Source organism: Drosophila simulans, chromosome 3R, assembly GCF_016746395.2.
Source record: "Drosophila simulans strain w501 chromosome 3R, Prin_Dsim_3.1, whole genome shotgun sequence".
Lineage (NCBI taxonomy): Eukaryota > Metazoa > Arthropoda > Insecta > Diptera > Drosophilidae > Drosophila > Drosophila simulans.
The window spans coordinates 2,291,516-2,309,412 of NC_052523.2; the positions used below are offsets into that span (position 1 = coordinate 2,291,516).

A 17,897-nucleotide genomic window follows, 5' to 3' on the forward strand; every position below is an offset into this window, starting at 1 on the left:
CCAAAATCATGTATCGACAGTATTGTTTGGGCTTTTTGAGAATTGGTGGAAGTTACGAGCTCTGAGCAAAGGAGAAATCAAACTTCAATTGTTGGGGCTAGGCCACTATTAAAACAAAAGTGGTTCTAGCTTATTAGTTTTTCCAGATTAAATATTTTCGACGATTCCAATTTTTTTTTAAGTTTAAACGAAGAATCCCGCACACGTTCCTAAAAATACCAGATCAGCATCGCAGCAGAAGCAGCGCTCAAGCACGGTCATACTGAATACAAAAAATGCAAGATGCAGGTCCATGTTCGAATTGGAAAACCACTTTGATCGCTAATTAGAAACCGATTAAGAGCCGGACGTAGGTGAAAATATTCCGTACGGTAGCGCGCTAGGACAGGTCTCAAAGTTGCTGATTAGCAGTGGGAGCAAGCGCGCAAACCAGCGCCATGAGAAAGCGAAGCTCACGTTGTAACTCTGACACTTTCAAGGAGGAGCAGATGGACCACAACGGTGACGACATCAGCCTGCTGCAGAGGCCGCTGCGCACCGCCCACACGGGATTCGAGGAGGCCCGCCGGGCCTATGAGGATGGCACCAGCGAGGTGAGTCTCATCTGAGTGGAGTACGTGACTCAACTGTGGCCCGCAATGGCGGAGGCTCCTGCGCCCCAGTTTGGTGGATCCCCGGATAACAATCCGCTTCTCCCACAGGTGCGCCAGCTGCTCAGTCTGGAGTGCAGTCTGATCTACGAGTGCAAGGTTTGCCGCAACATGTTTCGCAGCCTGGCCAATTTCATCAGCCACAAACGCGTCTTTTGCTGCGTCAGCGCTCGTTCGGCGAATGGCAGCGGATACACAGTGAGTGGGCAGTAAAGACAACCCCATTACAAGATCTCTAATACCATAGGATGTAGACTAATCGCTGTTAATTCTCCCCCAGGATCAGAATTCCACTATGATCATACAAACGGGTGGTGGTCCGTCGCCGCAGGACATAGAACATATGCTACGCAGCAGAAGCACGGGATGTTCGCCTGTTCCCCGCGACGTGCGTCCCCTACGAGGAGCAGGTGGCGGCGGAATAAGGGACCTGAGTGGTGTTATAGAGCGCCTGCGACGGGAAAAGGCTTCATCACAGGCCAAGCGCAGCTCGCCCACTGTTCTGCAGCTGGAGTCTGTGCCAAACTCTAGCCAGGCCGTTTATCAGACCATCAAAGTGGACCAGGACGACAGCATAAGGACGGAACTGGACGAGGTGCATCGCATGCTTAATCCATCTAAAACCATTGTGGGACCCGACGGCAAGGCCTTGGCAACCGTTAAGTTGGAAAACAATGCAGGCAGCGACTCCAACGAAACCGGCGAGCAGTCCATCAGCGACGAAACGGAGACGAGTATTTTCTGCGAGATCTGTACGACTACCTAACCGAATAGGCCTTGAATACAATTAGTGATTGCTGTGTTTCCTAATCTCGTTCACAGGCAATCTGACTTTTCAGACGCACAAAACGCTTGAGGTGCACATTCAGAAGCATCACTCATCATCGGCGTTTGTGTTTCAGTGCCCAGCCTGTTCGCTGACCTTTCTGCAGGCCGCTGCTGTTATTCGTCATTTGTCGAAGGATCACAAGTAAGTTCCACTTAACCTATCAATGGTCGGGGTTTATATATATTATATATTTTACTATTATAATATATAATATTCTACTTCAAGAAACTTCCAAGGAAACAATCCAAGTTCCTTTCTACTTATGTGCGTTTTTAAGCCCTGAATCATAAAAATAGAACAAATAATCAAAAATTAAAATAATATAATACATTTTTATAGGGATATTCTTGTAATGTGTGAACTTATATTAATGTTGGTCTTTTTGCAATTTAAATTTTCAGGAAACCAACTCGGCGCATTCGAATGATGCGGAACACTATCCTTAAGCGACGCATTCAGCAAGGGGATGTGCAGCCGAAGGGCCCCTGCCGGGAGTTGAAGCGCCTACAGCTCTCCGACGACGTGGTGGGCTATGTCCCTGAGCCACTAGATGCCAGCGGTGAGCACCGTAAGATCATGTCTTTGTGTATCTATTGCGAAAAATCATTCGAGCGTCGCGCTGCCTTGTCAACACACCTGCTTAATTGTCGGGCGAAGCAGGAGGCGCTGGCCAAGCCGGCTCCCTCTGTCAAAAAACTGAAGACGAAGAGCAATGATTCCAGTGTGGATGCAGCTGATGAGGATCCAACTACGTCCATAGACCTGCCGAAAAAAGAACCGATCAAAACCGAGGAAATTACTCTGAATGAGATGTTTGCCGATCTACCAGAGCCGAACGACTCATTTGCACCTGGTCTGCACACAGTGTCATTGGACCAGCTTAACTTAGGCAATGTAAGTGACTCTGCTAGTGACGAAGCCTCTAACAGCGACGACGAGCACGAGCTTACACCAGGGGCCGGACCTGAATCCAATGCAGATGCAGAAGATGTCAAGGGTAAGGCCAAGAAGAAACGTAACGTCCCAGTTGAGAAGCAGCTGCGATGTCGCTGTAAGATCTGTCACAAGCAGTTCAATGCCCTCGGGAATCTACGTCGTCACATATCCATGTTCCATTACCGCGCACGCCGTTTTGGCTGCAATCTGTGTGAATATCGCGCATTTAGGCGCTACGATATAGTTAATCATTTGGGATTTACTCATAAGATAGAAGGAGACCGGGACCAGCTGACGGAGCAATATGTGTCCACCCACGAGTGCGAGTACTCCCGAGACGATGTTGACGGAGATATAATTTTGCTGGATAAGGAGGAGGAGCTTACAGTGATGGAGAAGGATGCTAAACCCCCTATCAAAACCTACGAAAGGCGCTTGAAGCATCTCAAAACCCTAAACGAATCTGTAGGTGAAGTGCAACCCAAATCTCCAACAGCCGCGATAAAAGAAGAACCCGGCCAGGAGCCACTGGAGGGCACTCCCACGCCCAACAAAAAGCGTCGCAAGTCTCGTACCCAAATCTCACCCGAATCTGGAGAACATTCCCAGGAGAAGCGTCCCATCCGTAAGCGCGTTAAAGCGGTCAACAAGGACTTCGTCTACGATTTGGTCAGTTTCAAACCGGATGGATCAGGCCAGCAACCTCCGGGTGCGCAAGCCGTAGAATCCATGCGGGCAAAGCTGCGTCGTCCGGGGCCGGTGGGCAACGATGAAAGTAAGCCCAAACAGTACGAAGCCTACATTACGGAAGAGAAAAAGCATCTTGTGTTCGGCATCACACGGCGCATAATGCTGGAACTGGTGAGCCAGGGTCTGGCGGTGTCTGCTACTCTGCCAGAATTGCCCTCAGAGCGACCGCAGATACGACCGCGTCTTATCTCGCACTCGCGCAGCGAAAGCGGATCGCAGCAAAAGCAAAATATTGTAGAGACTACAGTGGATCCTGCTCCGGAAACCGAGAGTTTCATCGAGAAGATTGCGAAGCGAACGGCAGCTGCTGGCAAGGATAACGCTGTCATCAGCAACCTGTGGAACAAGGTCAACACTGCGATTGCCCAGCAGGAGAAACAGCAGAAGCAGGAGAAGCAGGATAAGAAGGAACAGGAGCCGATTCAAGAGACTCAGCCGGAGGAAAAGTCGGAAACAGAAAAATCAAAGAGCCCTCTGCCAACGCCACCGCCACCGTCACCGCCAAGTATATGCGAAGCAACCGTGCCCGAAACGCTGGCGACCACTGGTATGGATTGCCTGCGTGGAAAGGGCAGTCAAGCGGGAGCTTCGACAGTGTTTCCGGCCCTGCCCAAGCCGCCATCCGTTTTGCAGGCGGCTGCCAATGGGACCATACAGTTCACTCTGGACAGTCTCCTGCGAGCCGCCCTGCAGAACTAAACGGAACCGGAAATGGAAGCCACCGCCACCATCATCGTTTCTACTTTCACGGCGTTCGGTTGTCTTTTCCTACTGGATTTTTCCTCAAACTTTTAGCTGGTCGCATTCGCATCAACCGTTTTGAATGTAATTCACTAGTGTCCTTATTGTAAAACCAACTAAATAAGAAACAGAATCCCTAGATGATAAATACGCTTCGAGTATTACGCGGTAAAAACAACCAAAACGAATTGAAAATCGTAGCATAATTTTGGGCTATTAGCAAATGTTTGTTGTTTGTGTGAAAAGTACAGATTTTTTAAAATGTTATAGTTAATAATGTATATGTACCTAATTTTATAATCCCGCATAAAGTAAAACACGCAAGTGTATACGGTTGTTGTCATTGTGTGCATCAGATTGCCTTGCCAGGACCTCAATCAGATTGTATATTTCCCCTAAAATCGATCACATCCTTATTTACTTATACCTATAATTATTGTGGTGGACCGAATTAAACAGTTTTTGTAACTTTTTTTTATATAAGATAGATTTTGTACTAGTTGCTTATCAAACTTATATGTATAATATATTATTTTTTGTTGTACTTTTGTTTGCTCGCAAGGTCGCTTCTAAAGCATACCAAAGCATTACTCTTTGTCGACCAAATCGCTGCACTGTAATTCGAATTAGGATGATGGAAGAGCTTTGGATATTAAGTTTGTTGACGCTTCATCTTGCCATCTATCATACATCCATCGCCCCACCAGCACCTAATTAGCATTATTATATTCAGGAACATCACAGCTGCGGAGTCGAGAACACGACGACTTCTCCATGATGTTGCATAAATTTGTTACTCAAAATGTTAATTGGCAACTAGCCGAAAGTTAGGAGCAAGTCGAACAAGGCAGTCTGCTGCACACAAAAACAGACCAGATACATGTTTATATATATATATATATATATATATATATATATATATTTATATTTTATACATAAGACACGTTGACGCGGCAAGTATTTTGCCCAGCGCAACAGACGACGGAAGGAGGAGAGAATCACTCACAGACATTTGGCAGAGTCCTGATCTACATGAGTGGTTCCACGTATTTATATATCATTGTAATGTACAAGGTAGAGCCTTAAATCAAATCACCAAATGATAATAAATCCTACGATAATCACTAACAAATATGCTCGCAATGTGAACGGATGCCAGAAGGAGGGGCAACAACAAGTGTCCAATTTTCCGACGGCCTGTTGTTGCGCCAGTACCAGTACAGCCCACTGGTGCTGTGGAGCTCCAGCTGGATGGAGCAGCCGTGAAATAGAACAGGTCACCAGGCAGCTGTGTACCCATGGATGCTGTTGCTCCTACTGCCGTTACTGCGAACGTCCCACAATGGAAATTGTGTCACGGCCAGGAGTATGGGCGGATTTGGGCAGGGACTAGGGTTGGCACTGGGCTGGGTTAGGACCTGGGCTTTAGCTGGGATGGGCTGGGATGGTGGAAAACCGAAACTGGGCCACACTTTAAAGCTAAGCGTGTGCGTATCTGTGTCCGTGTCGGAAAATAGAGAGACGTGGAGCGTGAGAGAGCGAGCTGGCGAGGCGAGGCGCGACTGTTTGTAATTGGAAACCGAAAGTGAAAACGCCCAGGCCTTGAAATCCTCGACAGGGGCCGCACAGATATGAACTCGGAATTTATTTACCAGGCGGCGAAGGGGGCAGCCCTGTCAGCCCTCAGGCAACGCAAATTCAATTTTTTAATTCTTATTTATTTTTTGCGCAAGTAAACAAGCTTTATTGGAATGTATAATCAAAAACGTTTTAATGGAAAAAGGTCTTTAGTTGGTTTTTAAAAGTTGTCCAAATATATTAAAGGCAGATACTGAGGCATTTGGACAAGTAGAAACTACATCCTTTGATTTTCTTTGAAAGGATGGAAACATTGAATTTCGGTAATACCCATTACACATAGATTACACCATATATGTATGTTCCGCCAGGTAAAGACGTTTGTGAAATCAATTTAAGAATGCCACTTGCAAAGGCTTTGCGTTCGCATAGAGCTGCGGGCACTGAAGCAAAAGCGAAGGCAATGCAAAATACTTATCAAACCTTCCACCAATGCCAAGCCCACTTTGCCTGGGCAAATTTGTGCTGCATAAACTGATTAAGTGATTTCAGGTTCAGGCTCACGAGCAGGTGGAGGTTGGGCTCGGAGGTGGCATCCATGTCGAACGCAGCATGGGGATCGTCAACAAAGCGCTGGGAACAGGCAGCTGGCATTGAAGGGCGGCAAAGTCATGTACCACAACATATACACACATACGAGTATAGCACTCCCACATACTCCCACAGAGAAATTGCTGGCAGGTGCCAGTTCCTTGCAATCAGATCCCTTCGCAGCAAATGGAGGTACTGACTCAGAAAGGACCCTCCAACCAACCGGGAGTCCTGCAGCTGCAAAGGAAACCAGGATGGCGAAAATACGAGGAATGAAGACTGCGAGATGGCTCTTAAGGAGGCTGTGCCTCATGGCCTATAAATGCGGGTAACTCGCCCGCAAACAACAGTTGCCGTTTATTGGAGAGCGTGGAATGATTTTTCCCGGAATAATTTGCAGCCGCCCGATGAACTCGTACATACTTATGCTTATGTGCTATTGAAAATTTAATTAAAAATTAATTGACACTTCTGGAATGGCCTTGAGAGCATATAACATGGAACACCTCCCTAGTTTCCAATGGCTTCTCATTTACAAAACATTGCTTCTCTAACGTTACTTTCAATTCTACGATGTTAAAGGACATTTCAGGCCATATCCTTTCATATTTCATATTTAGTGGCATCAGTTAGCATAGTTGAATAGTGATCAGAAATTGGTTCTAGAATACAACTGTGTTTATTGGATCATATACTCATTAAAATGTTGTAAAGCGATATGCGTTAGTCGAGACATTTTCCCACAAGGATGTTTAAATGTTTAAAACCAATGCTATTTTCTAAGAGAGAGTCTACTATTTAATTTGGGACCAAACACAACTAAATGGAAAAACAGTTGCACCAGCATGTTCCCATCGCCAAATCCCATACATCGCTCATACGCCGTGGGGTACGAGACACTTTGGATCCCCGTTGGGCGCTACTTAAAATCAAATTAAGATAATTAAATCGCCGTCGTGCAGGCTGAATATATTTCAATTTGGGTCACACACTAACTTGCATGGGAAGCAGCTCGGAGCTTTCCCGCCAACGCTGGCACTACCAACATAGCCCAAGGGATTGGGTGGGGAATGGCCCGCCGCCCGACAGCTCCACTCCCGCCGGAATACCTTCTTTCTCGCGGCGGCAGCTGCGTGCTGTAAAATTTTTGGAGCTCAGCAAGTGTTCAAACTGTACTAAGTACTGTTTATTTACTCGCCGCCCATTTGAATAGTGGCGGAGCGCATTATTACCGATTATCGCCGGGCGGAACAGATGCTGCCGCCCCATCCGGAGTCGCTGTGGGTTGCCAAATAAACAGGGACGGCTAAGACAGGGGGTGGGTAATGGGTGTTCCTGGGTGGCTGGGTAACCTACTAACATGGACGCACCACCAAAAAAGTGTGAGATAGATAGAGAGAGAGCGAGAGAGCGAGCAAAAAGGAATGAAAAAAGCTCGGGAGAAAGTTGGGAAGATGAGTGAAAGGAGCCGCGCTGCCTGTCATCTGTTGGCGGGTTCGCTGGTGTTGTTGCCGTAGGACGTTGAAGGACACCACCAGCAGCAGCCGCATCGCGAGCAGCATCACCGCCTGCGTCTGGCGCTCCAGTGTTGTCCTAGTCCTAGCCGAACCGAACCAAAACGAACCGAACCGAACCGATAGGAACCGAAACGAACGGCAGACGGAGTTCGTTTGCGGCTCGGATTCTCGATGCTCAAATTCCAAGCTCGCCAGTCGAGTTTCGGCCGTCTAACCCAGCAGAGGTGTGCAGCGGACAGCAGTTGAACCACCGCAACCTACAGCACCATCAGCAGCAGATAGAATAGCTGTGGCCACAAGAGAACGGGTGCCCTGCCCTTTGATCCGCTGCATCCACTGCAACAACTGCCACCGCAATGCCCTGCTGCACTGACAACTGACCCAGCTGCAACTGATTAACTGATTAACTGGCCGACAGACGGCAGAGCATCGCTATTCATTACGCGTCCATGTTCGTGGTCCACTTGGCGGACGCGGATGCGGGGAGCACATTCCTCGAAAGTAGGCAACGAAAATCGGAAAATCGGAAATCTAATTAGCGACGTCAGTGTCAGCAATGCAAATCCATTAATTTCCAGCCATCACATCAACAACTTTTCGGCAAACAGGCGTTGCTAGAGTCCTAGCAAAAAAGCATAAAAAAAACGGACCACGAGAGTCGGGAAAATCTAACGCAGAAAAAAGGGAAAGCACTTTCCCTTCGCTGTGCGTGTGTGTCTGTGTGTAGGTGCGTCGGTGTGTCGCTGTGCTGGGTTATTGGTGTGCCGCTGTGCGTGAGAGTGAGAGTGTGTGTGCGTGTGTGTGCGAGTGCCTGATAACGCGAGCCTGGCGCTGACATCACTTTCACTGGGAAAGCGAACTCGAGGAACCAACCTGGAGCCCGGGAATCTGCCAATCGAGCCGCACGCCAACAAATTCAATTAAACTACCAACACTGCACGACAACCGCCAGAACAACAAAGCTGCCAAGAGCCAATTATCGAGGAAAAGCGGAGCAAACCAAACGAAGGAAGCAAGGAACTAAGGAAGGAAGGACGAGCCCATCGCAGCCAACATGTTCTCCATGTGCACCAAGGTGAAATCGCGGAGTGCGGATCCGGACAGCTCGTTCATGCAGCAATCGCAGCAGATGCAGATGCAGCTGCAGCAGCCCCAAGCGATGGGTAAGTGGGGAGAGCAGGAGGCGTGGGAAAGTCGGGGAGAAAGTGAAACCGAACCGAGACTGAGACTGAGACGGAGACTCAGACCGAAAATGCGACCCGAAAGGCAGTAGTCGGCGTGCCCTCATTTAGCGGAAAACCCTTGAACTCGTTTTTGCTGCCCCACCCCAAGAGCCCCGCCCCTCGCCGCCCTTTTCGGCCCCTCCCAGCTGCTTATTTTTCTCAATGAACTCGCACACAGGCGCAGCTGCGCGTCTGTCTGATACTTTCTCTTGCACACCCCCACTGCCCCAATGCCCCAGTCCCTGCATCCTGCGTCCTGCGTCCTTTCAGGCCACATCCTGACCCACTCCTGCGTTTAACTTATCAAGCGGAATCCAGTATGCGGTTTCATTATGCTGCAATTGTTGACAGTGCCACGCCCATTACCCAGCGTGCGTGTGTGTGAGTGTGTGTGTGTGCTCTGCATTAAATCATTAAGTAGAGACAACAGAGCCCATATCGCACTAAACGCGACATGGAGCCCGCTGGAAACGAGTCGAGGCCAGGATGTGAGGATGCCCTGGTTGATGCAGTTCGTCGCATGCATAAAACATGCGCTTGCACTCGCAGGACTCTCTAAGTGGAAAACTGAAAGGTTTATTCAGCTTTAATTTCGAGATGTTATACTAGTTATATAAATTCTCTTAAATCTTGTTATATATCCTTTTTCCATTAAGAAATCCGAGCAAGATTTGTAACTTATGTTCCAAAGTAGTAAAGCTAATATCTATGGAATATTTTTGCGAGTGTGCGTGCTACTTTGATATGTATATATCCCAGCCCTTTATGCACTCTGATACGAGTATCTAGCCAGGCCAGCAATTATGTCTGTACACGTTTGTCGCTGTCTTCGCCTTCAGATTCGTCCTGGCCCACTGCGAACGGGAATCCGAGTGTGGAGTGGGCCAGGTTTCGTTGTCTGTGGCAACCACTTGCAATTCTAGCTGATTTGTCATGTGGATGTGGATGTAGATGTGGATGTGGATGAGTGTGTGCGGATGCAAGGATGCGAGCATGCAGAATGCCCACATGCAAGTGCGGCTGTGTGTGCGCGTGGGCATGGCTACGTGCGGTTGTGTGCGTGCACTGAAGTGGCACACATGATGTCCGCTGCCCTGCCTTCTTACACAAGCAAGGCAGTGTCCTTCGGCGAGCTCGTTCTCACCCCAGCAACCCCAACCAATGCAACATACATGCCACAGTCCCTTGCCCCTGGCAGCCCCAGTTCCCAGCTCATCCTTTCATCATCTCCGTCGACACTTGGACTGCGTCTATCGTAGTCGTCTGCAATTCGCTTGTTTCTGCTACACTTGCAACATTTTGTTGCGACTGAGTAACTGAAGAAAGTCAAAGGATTGTCAACTATATATGTTTTTAAGTAAAATGATCCTAATTCGTAGAGTAAATATTAATTTAATACATTGAAAAATATTTAAAAGGTGGAAGGAATCCCCCTCTTAGACAGCAAATTGCAAAATCCTGATTTTTTCCAGGACCTCCTTCAGCTGAATAACAGGTATCCGATAGCTGAGCAACTCAACTGCATCATTCTCTCTCTTTTTTCAAAGACAAAGACAATTATTTAATAACATTATTATACACTAGGCAATATATATTTCTCAATGTGTATGAAAATGGCAGAGGTCGCAGGGAAAAGAAGGGCAGATGCAGACCATTTTGAGGGCAAGCGGCGTTTTTTAGCACGCCGAGCCTCGAGCGTTTTTCAAATGCTGTGCGGGCTGGGCAGACCCATCGCATCCCATTCCCAGGCGGAGCAAATTGTCACCAGGCCACTCTGGTCGTAATCAGTTTGCTGCAAAGGCAACTTTTCGAGTGGTCGAGTGCGGAAAAAATGCCAGAGAGGTCCTTCAATTTCGAAATTACAAGAATATCACCCGAGGCACATTTAATCGCCTATCAGATTCTGGGAACAAGGATGCTGATGGCTTTGTTCAATTCTGGGAATTTAAGATTTATTGCACTTATGAAATCATGAAAATCAGTATGCGTAATGAAGTTAAGAAATATATAATTCATATTTGCGCTGATTTCTCCAACGAGTTTCTTAATATTGCAATCCCTTAAGGGTAAACATAATCCTACCTAATATAAGTTGCTGGTTAAATATAACTGGCACTGGGATTACTGGTATGGGACTTCGTACTTTTTTGAAAGAACCCTTTTCCAAATTTATTGAGTTTAAAGGCAAAAGATATAAAGATATTCAATCTTACTGTTGCACAGTTGGGCAATATGAGCAAATTAAGGAATTACTATTCTAACTGAAATTTAAATAAAATTCCACACTTTTTGTTGAACTCGTCGCTGGTGGCAAGGTGTGAAATGGCTTCGGATCGGTTGCCTTGGCCATCTTTATTGAAATAATTAATTCAGTTCACCGCAAGCGTTGCGGTCAGAACTTCTCCGCCTTCTGACCCCCAGTTGCGACTCTCGATACTTGACCAAATAAATGGGATGCCAGCGGTAATGAATTTGAAATGAGAGACCTGGCCAGCCAGCAGGCGGAGGAACTGCAGCAGGAGCGGCGGCTGGCTGGCTGATTGAGTTGCTGGCGATGCAGTTCCGGGGAAATTGCTAAATGAAATTCCGTGTTTCGTTTTTCGCCATTCGTTATCCGGCGCAACCAGTCGCACCTGGACTCGCCCACTCTTGAAATTTTCAGCTCCTGCTCCTGCTGCGATGCGTGGGCGCTTGGTCCTCAACAGTCGGCTGTCGGATGTCGAATGGCGACGAAAAGGGAGGGAGTCCTTGAATGGGAAATGGGCTCCAGCTGCAGACCTCGATTCCTGTTCAATTAGTGGTATCGTGTGACTGGCCTCTGGGTACACAAAATTGGGCTATGGGCAGCGGATGCGGACTAGATGGGATTCGCTGGCGCACTTGACTTTCCCCACTTGGCACTCACTCCATAAATTCCTTTCTGCTTCTCTTCTCGCAGGAACTGGTGGAAAACAAATCAAGGGAGGCTATCTACTGCGCTACAAAAGTGAGTATCTCATGACTTTAGTACAACTAAAACAATGTAAACATAATGAAACGATCGACAGATATTTCGATCAAACAATAAGATACTTTAGATATGTGAGTAAATCTTTAACACCTGTTGTATTGCGGAATAATGCTTTCATTTAATATTTAAAACTACTTAAATTCCTGGAGAATTTTATAATTACCCCCGTTCGGGGAGGAATTCACCTGCGGCGAGAGTAGTTGTCCGGCAATTGCAGGACCTTGAAAGGACGATTCAGGCCTTTTCTCTGGCTGTCAGCACGGTGGGATTGGTCCGCCCAGAGGCGACCAGAGACCCTTGGAAGAGACGACAATCTGTCAAATCAGCACAACAGCAGAAGTCCTCGCAGGCTCAGGCTCAACAGGATGACGCAGCATCCGTGGATGAGTTAGATGGATGTGCTACCGTGCAGGGGGAGGGGGGAATGGGGTATAATCATTTCGGGGTCACATTCAAGTGTAATTACTCATGATTTGGCAGCGCCATGGATGCGTCATTGTCATGCTCGCTGGGCCGGATTGAGAATCATGGCCTAAACAATTTGTGTTGAGTCCTTGGGGCAAATTAATGGGAGAACAATATAAAACACAGGAATGAAAGCTAAGCTGCATTTGGATGCCCTTTAAGTTAGAATAATTATTTTAATAATCCATACTTTTAAACTATACGTAAAATTACTTCTCTTGTGGGTATTATAAAGCATTGAAGATGATGAATCCAATCTTTACAGAGCAAATGTTCTGGAACCGCTGGGCGGAGGAATGGGTGGTGCTGTACGACGACTCGACCATGGCCTGGTTCACGGAGCCGGGACGCTCCTCGCCGACGGGCAAGATCCTGGTGAAGGAGGCGCCTGAGATGCTGGCCATCGCACACTGGACCGGCCAGATACCGCGTCGTCCGCCGCTGCCGGCGGGCGTGAATGTGTCCCAGTTGATTGCCCTCGGATCGCAGCGCAAGCGGTCGAAGGTCTACTGGATGCTGGCCAAGTCGGAGCAGGAGGTGAGCGACTGGATCGATGCGATTACCAAGACCCTGCCGCCGCCGCCTCAAATCGAGCTGGTGGTGGACAAGCCGCACCTGATGAACGTGCTCCGGCGTCCGCTGGTGCGCATTAGACGTGAGTAAATCCTTCTAAACATCCATAATCCACCCGGATACTCGTTTCGCTCAAGTCCCCTCGACGACAGGTGGTGTCGTTTACCTGAGATACATATTGACCATTTTTAGGGCTGAGAATTAGTACATAAATAAGTAAATTGTGCAAACCAAAGATATGACAGCATTAATAATACTATAGAAGTTAAAGTGAACTTTGCTGAAGATGAACTCATGCTTACAAAGATAAATATACATTTCATTGCCATTATTAAGATACTTTTGTATAATTATTTAGATACTTTTGGATATGATTGAGTTGAGTAACAATTGGTTTTTAAGTAAAATGGGGAATCGGTGTGATTAATAGGCCAAAGCGTGACCTAAGCCTTTAGTTTATATCATATCTAAAGTCAAATTTTCCATTTTGTTATGCAGCGGCCACCCAGTCGGAGGTGAAGCAGCGGAAGGCGGCGTCCCACGGAGCCAGTGGCAGTAAACACCACCGCTGCTCGTCGGCGATTTCCACGAAGGTGTACCGGCAGAGCCAGGATCCGCTGGTGAAGAGCGACGCGGCGGTGGCCATTCTCAGCAAGAAGCCGGACTCAAAGGCCTCGCTGGCCTGCGCCCTGCCCTGGGGCCACGGATGGGGATGGGCCACGCTGCCCAACGGGGTTTGGAGCGGCGGACTCACCTGGTCGCAGTGCGAGGACACCTTCACCCTGCACGCCCTGCCCACCACCCACTGCACCAACCTGATCGACACCTCCTGCAGCGGGGCAGTGTACCACACGGACATCGGAGGCTTCGACTTTCACTCCTCGGGCGTCGATGACATCGGTGGCGAGGACTTCGACTATGCCATGGACTGCGGTGATTTCATATTCTAAACTCCCTTCAGCACAACGCATTCAACCATCCACCCACCCGGCGCGCAGGACCCATTCGTCCTTGGACGCAGATTTTGTCTTCGATTGGAAGGAGCTCAGCAACTGGTAGTCGCTTGGGTAGTATTTAATATTTAACCGTGCTTTCGTTATCCTCTGAGTGTTAGGTGTTGCTAAATGTAAGGGGAAGTCGCGGCGTTGCGTATACGCCCCGTTGTCCTTGTTCCAGTCGGGCTAACTATACCGCTGTACCCTTAACATTGTGTATTGTCCTCATTGCGTTAGGCAGTTCAGCTGCAACTACTTGCACAACTAACTGCGATTATTCCCTTTTTTTCTCAGTGTGCTGAAACATACATTAATTGGTATACATATGTACATAGGTGTGTCTATAACTGCGGCCAAAAAACTAGCTGTGACTGCTTATATATAGGATTATATGTAGGATTGTTTTATTCGCCATCGTGGCTACATGAAATTTCAAGCTTTAGGATATTTTTTTGTTGCAAAACAAATCAGTTTCCTAAAAAGTTTAAACAAATTCTGAATAAATCTGATGATAATAAGAAAATCTTTAAGAAATTTAACTGAATTTTATAAGGAACAAATTCAATATTTTACAAATGTCACAGCTATAATGGCCGCTGTTGTAGTTTCGCCTCGAGCTCTGGCTGATACTCGTGTGCCCGTGTATTTACCAATATATATGCGTGTTAACCCCCAACCCATATATGCCAACTACCACCCACCGCCCACTGGCCACAGCACCTCATTCAGCCACCCACCCACACAACCAACCGCAATCAGCCATCGCAGTCGCAGTTGCAGTTGCAACCACAAGCATTTGAAATGCGAAAATATTTTTGCATCGCGCATATAAGTAGGCTACAACATATTTTCGCACTCGACGAGCGAAGAAATTACAATAAATAATGCAGACGGACAAGGCGACAACTAAATTAATAACGAGAAAACAACCGCAAGAGATTGAAATACTTTTGTGTATTTTGAGACTTTTGAAATTTATATTGATGCAATTTGTAATGGAAACACTTTTCAAATTGTTTTGCCATGATTTTCTAGAATTTTTGGAATCGATAGTATTAACCGCAAACCGAATCCGGAAAAAAGCCCACATCCCGCGTTCCCCGCCAAAACCCATTTTTGTGTGCGAATTTTTGAAACATTTATACAGATACAGCGCGCGTAAAATAAGTCGGTCAAGAAATCGATGCAAATTTAATATAATTGTGTAAAAGACGAACACAAAAGCTACAAAAAAATAAGCGAGACATCCCCCGCGGAGTTTTAAAGTGGCGCATAGCAATTTTTATATAGCGTGTTAAACAGAAATGACAGTAAACAGGAAAACCAGGTAAATAACGAGTAATTAACGAGGTAAAAACGAACTGTAGTCGTAAGACCCACACACCGACACACAGCCTAGTGTAAGTGTTAGCACCTAAGGCATCCGATTGTCAGATTGGTTTTCGAAACTAACTCACTCAGATCGACATACCCACCCGTACTGATGTAAAGTTTATAAAACAAATCAAGCGAAACACAGAGACAAGTTAGCAACCCAGGAAAAATCACGGAGCATAAGGCCAAAGACGTGCAAACACATGTATGTACAAGTATGTACGAGTATGTACGAGTACGTACGAGTATGTACGAGTAATTAGCGTTAAGAGCCCATTCGAGATCACGGACATTTGGGAGCGGAGTCAGCAGCAATCACCAGTAATAATCACCCCCATCGATTCGATTTTGAATTTGATTTTGAGGAACTTTCGACACGTCGTGTCCGAAAGGGAAACGCCGCTACGGACACCTTGAGAAAATGTAACTGTAACTGTAACTAACTGTACGTTAGGGTATTTAGAATCTAGGATAAGAAGTCGGGCGCCCGTTAGAGCCACACATGCATACATATATGTTATGATGATATAGGAGTATATGATAGATGTATGTATGTACGTACCGTAAGAATGTGCAGGTTTTCAAAATGTTGCATGCCGCGAATATGCATAGAGCTAGAGTATAGCATCGCAAATATTATGTAAAATACGGGTAACAGGACACTCCAGTCCCTGCGCATCTGTTGCATGTCCTTGTACGCGCTAGTATACTTATACACCACGATATATTTATGTACAACCGTAACCAGAGCCAAGCTAAACGAATCGAAACCGCAGTCGGATACCCTAACCTGAGCCCGCAGCCTTAGCTATCATACCCATCACACCCTACCGCTACCAGCCCTTTATAGTGTCTACACACATATGTACGAGTAATGTATCTGCATGTATACAATACACAATACCTATAGCTATAGTCGGCAGACGCGATCGGGAGCATTAGAAACGTACATATAGAACCCGCCACGTAACGTAACGTAATGAAATGTAGACTAAAAGACTTAAGCAATTGTCGTTTAGACGTTAAATTAGAGCGCATTGAATGTTGGCTTATAGTTCTAGATACCGAGCGATTCAGGGGCGACGTGCGGAGCGTTAGGAACATATGTTATTAAGGATATCCTCACCACAATGTTTTAGTCTGAAGCCTAGCCGAATCGAAATCGAAATCCAATTGAATTCGAAATCGGAATTTGTTAGCGAGCAAGTTGGAAACGCGTACCCAAAACCAAAACCAAACACAACCAAACCAAAACCAAATACTAATGCAAAACAAAACTAAAATAAACGTAAAGTAAAGTAAATCAACCTTGGACAATCACGCATACGCATGTAGGCAAACTGGATTAAATAATGTATGTAAATTGTTTAAGCCCTGGGTCGGCAGTAAAACCAAAGATGACCGAGGATGGCTTGTGTGGCATAGTCTTAGCACGTCCAGCATGGAATCCTTAAGGGCTCCGTGAACTCAACTAATCTAAACACACAAAACCAAAGAAATTCACATTCGATTGAGGACTAGAGCCAGGTCAAGCTTCAATTAAATGTCAATCCCCACGCTCTTCAGTTGTACCGAGAAGTACATATTTTTGTAAACTTTATTAGGAACACCGAGATCTAAAGCGAAACTACTATAGTATTGTAACAAAACATGGATGTTTTAAAACGGAAATTAAGCAAACGCAAAACCAAAGTATACTTTAGACGCAATTTTTGTAGCATAATTGTACACGTAAACTGCATTTCCGATGTTAGCTGAACAACCGTATATATATATAGTATATATAGGACATATATGTATAGAGTATACAGACACCCACATACGAGCGCGAATCGAGCGAGATACACCCGTTTTTATTGTGCTGCGCATTTTCAGCGGGCGGCTGAACTGTGAATACGAGTATAGTACCCTAGATATAGGTAGCATCGGTACAAACCAGGTGGTACAGGTGGCATCGCGTGCAAAGCCGCACTTGATGTAACCGAATTATGAAATTGTAGAACCCAATCGGGAGTCGGTGGCATGTCATTGTCAGACGAACCGCGAGATTCGCAGGAGGGGCACCCTCAAGCAAACGAGAGCATGTAAGAGCAACCGAGGGTAACCGGAAGCGGAAGCGGGCCTCCCGCCATCCGGCCAATTCGGCAGACGTTGCGCATACGCCCCGGCGGTCGCAGCTGCAACTCACAATTAGGCTAGTAAGTTCGCGTTGTTTGTTATCAGTGTCGTTGATGTTGATGTTGAATTGAATTGAAATTGAAATTGAATTGCCGTGTCATTGTTAACCGTATTCAAGTTGTAAACCGACGGCGTCGGAATTAGCTGTTTTTGGGAACCAAGCGAGGCGACTTAGCAGGGCGGCACTCATCGACCCACGCAGGAGATTATACAAATTATACAAGCATTATACATAGGTGTGCATAGTACCCACAAACATACATATATACATAAGCCGGTCCAAGGGGCTCTCGAACCAACTCCAACCTCCAGCCAAGTGTCGCGCACCTTTAATCCGCATCCGGCGCGCAGCCTGGCCAAGACTCTTCCGAGTCCCCCGACCCTCGACCCCCGACCCCTAGAGATCCCTCGAGTTTCCCCGAACAGAAACTAGCGAAGTAACCACGTTATTCTATAGATGTGTATGTGTCTATAAATATACTTTGTA

At 46.6% G+C, this 17,897-nt stretch overlaps 2 protein-coding genes across 2 annotated transcripts; both read left to right on the top strand.

The window, feature by feature from the left end:
* The first annotated feature begins 228 nt into the window (after positions 1-228).
* LOC6726886 lies at positions 229-4,840 on the top strand. Its single transcript, XM_002102252.3, has 5 exons — positions 229-593; positions 702-848; positions 931-1,402; positions 1,473-1,620; positions 1,881-4,840. Exons 1-5 carry the CDS (start codon positions 438-440, stop codon positions 3,862-3,864), a joined length of 2,907 nt encoding a protein of 968 aa, XP_002102288.1. The 5' UTR covers positions 229-437; the 3' UTR covers positions 3,865-4,840.
* Positions 4,841-7,770: 2,930 nt separating this feature from the next.
* On the top strand, positions 7,771-16,137 carry LOC6726887. The gene is made up of 4 exons (XM_002102253.3): positions 7,771-8,755; positions 11,754-11,801; positions 12,556-12,945; positions 13,362-16,137. Exons 1-4 carry the CDS (start codon positions 8,647-8,649, stop codon positions 13,811-13,813), a joined length of 999 nt encoding a protein of 332 aa, XP_002102289.3. The 5' UTR covers positions 7,771-8,646; the 3' UTR covers positions 13,814-16,137.
* Positions 16,138-17,897: the final 1,760 nt, after the last annotated feature.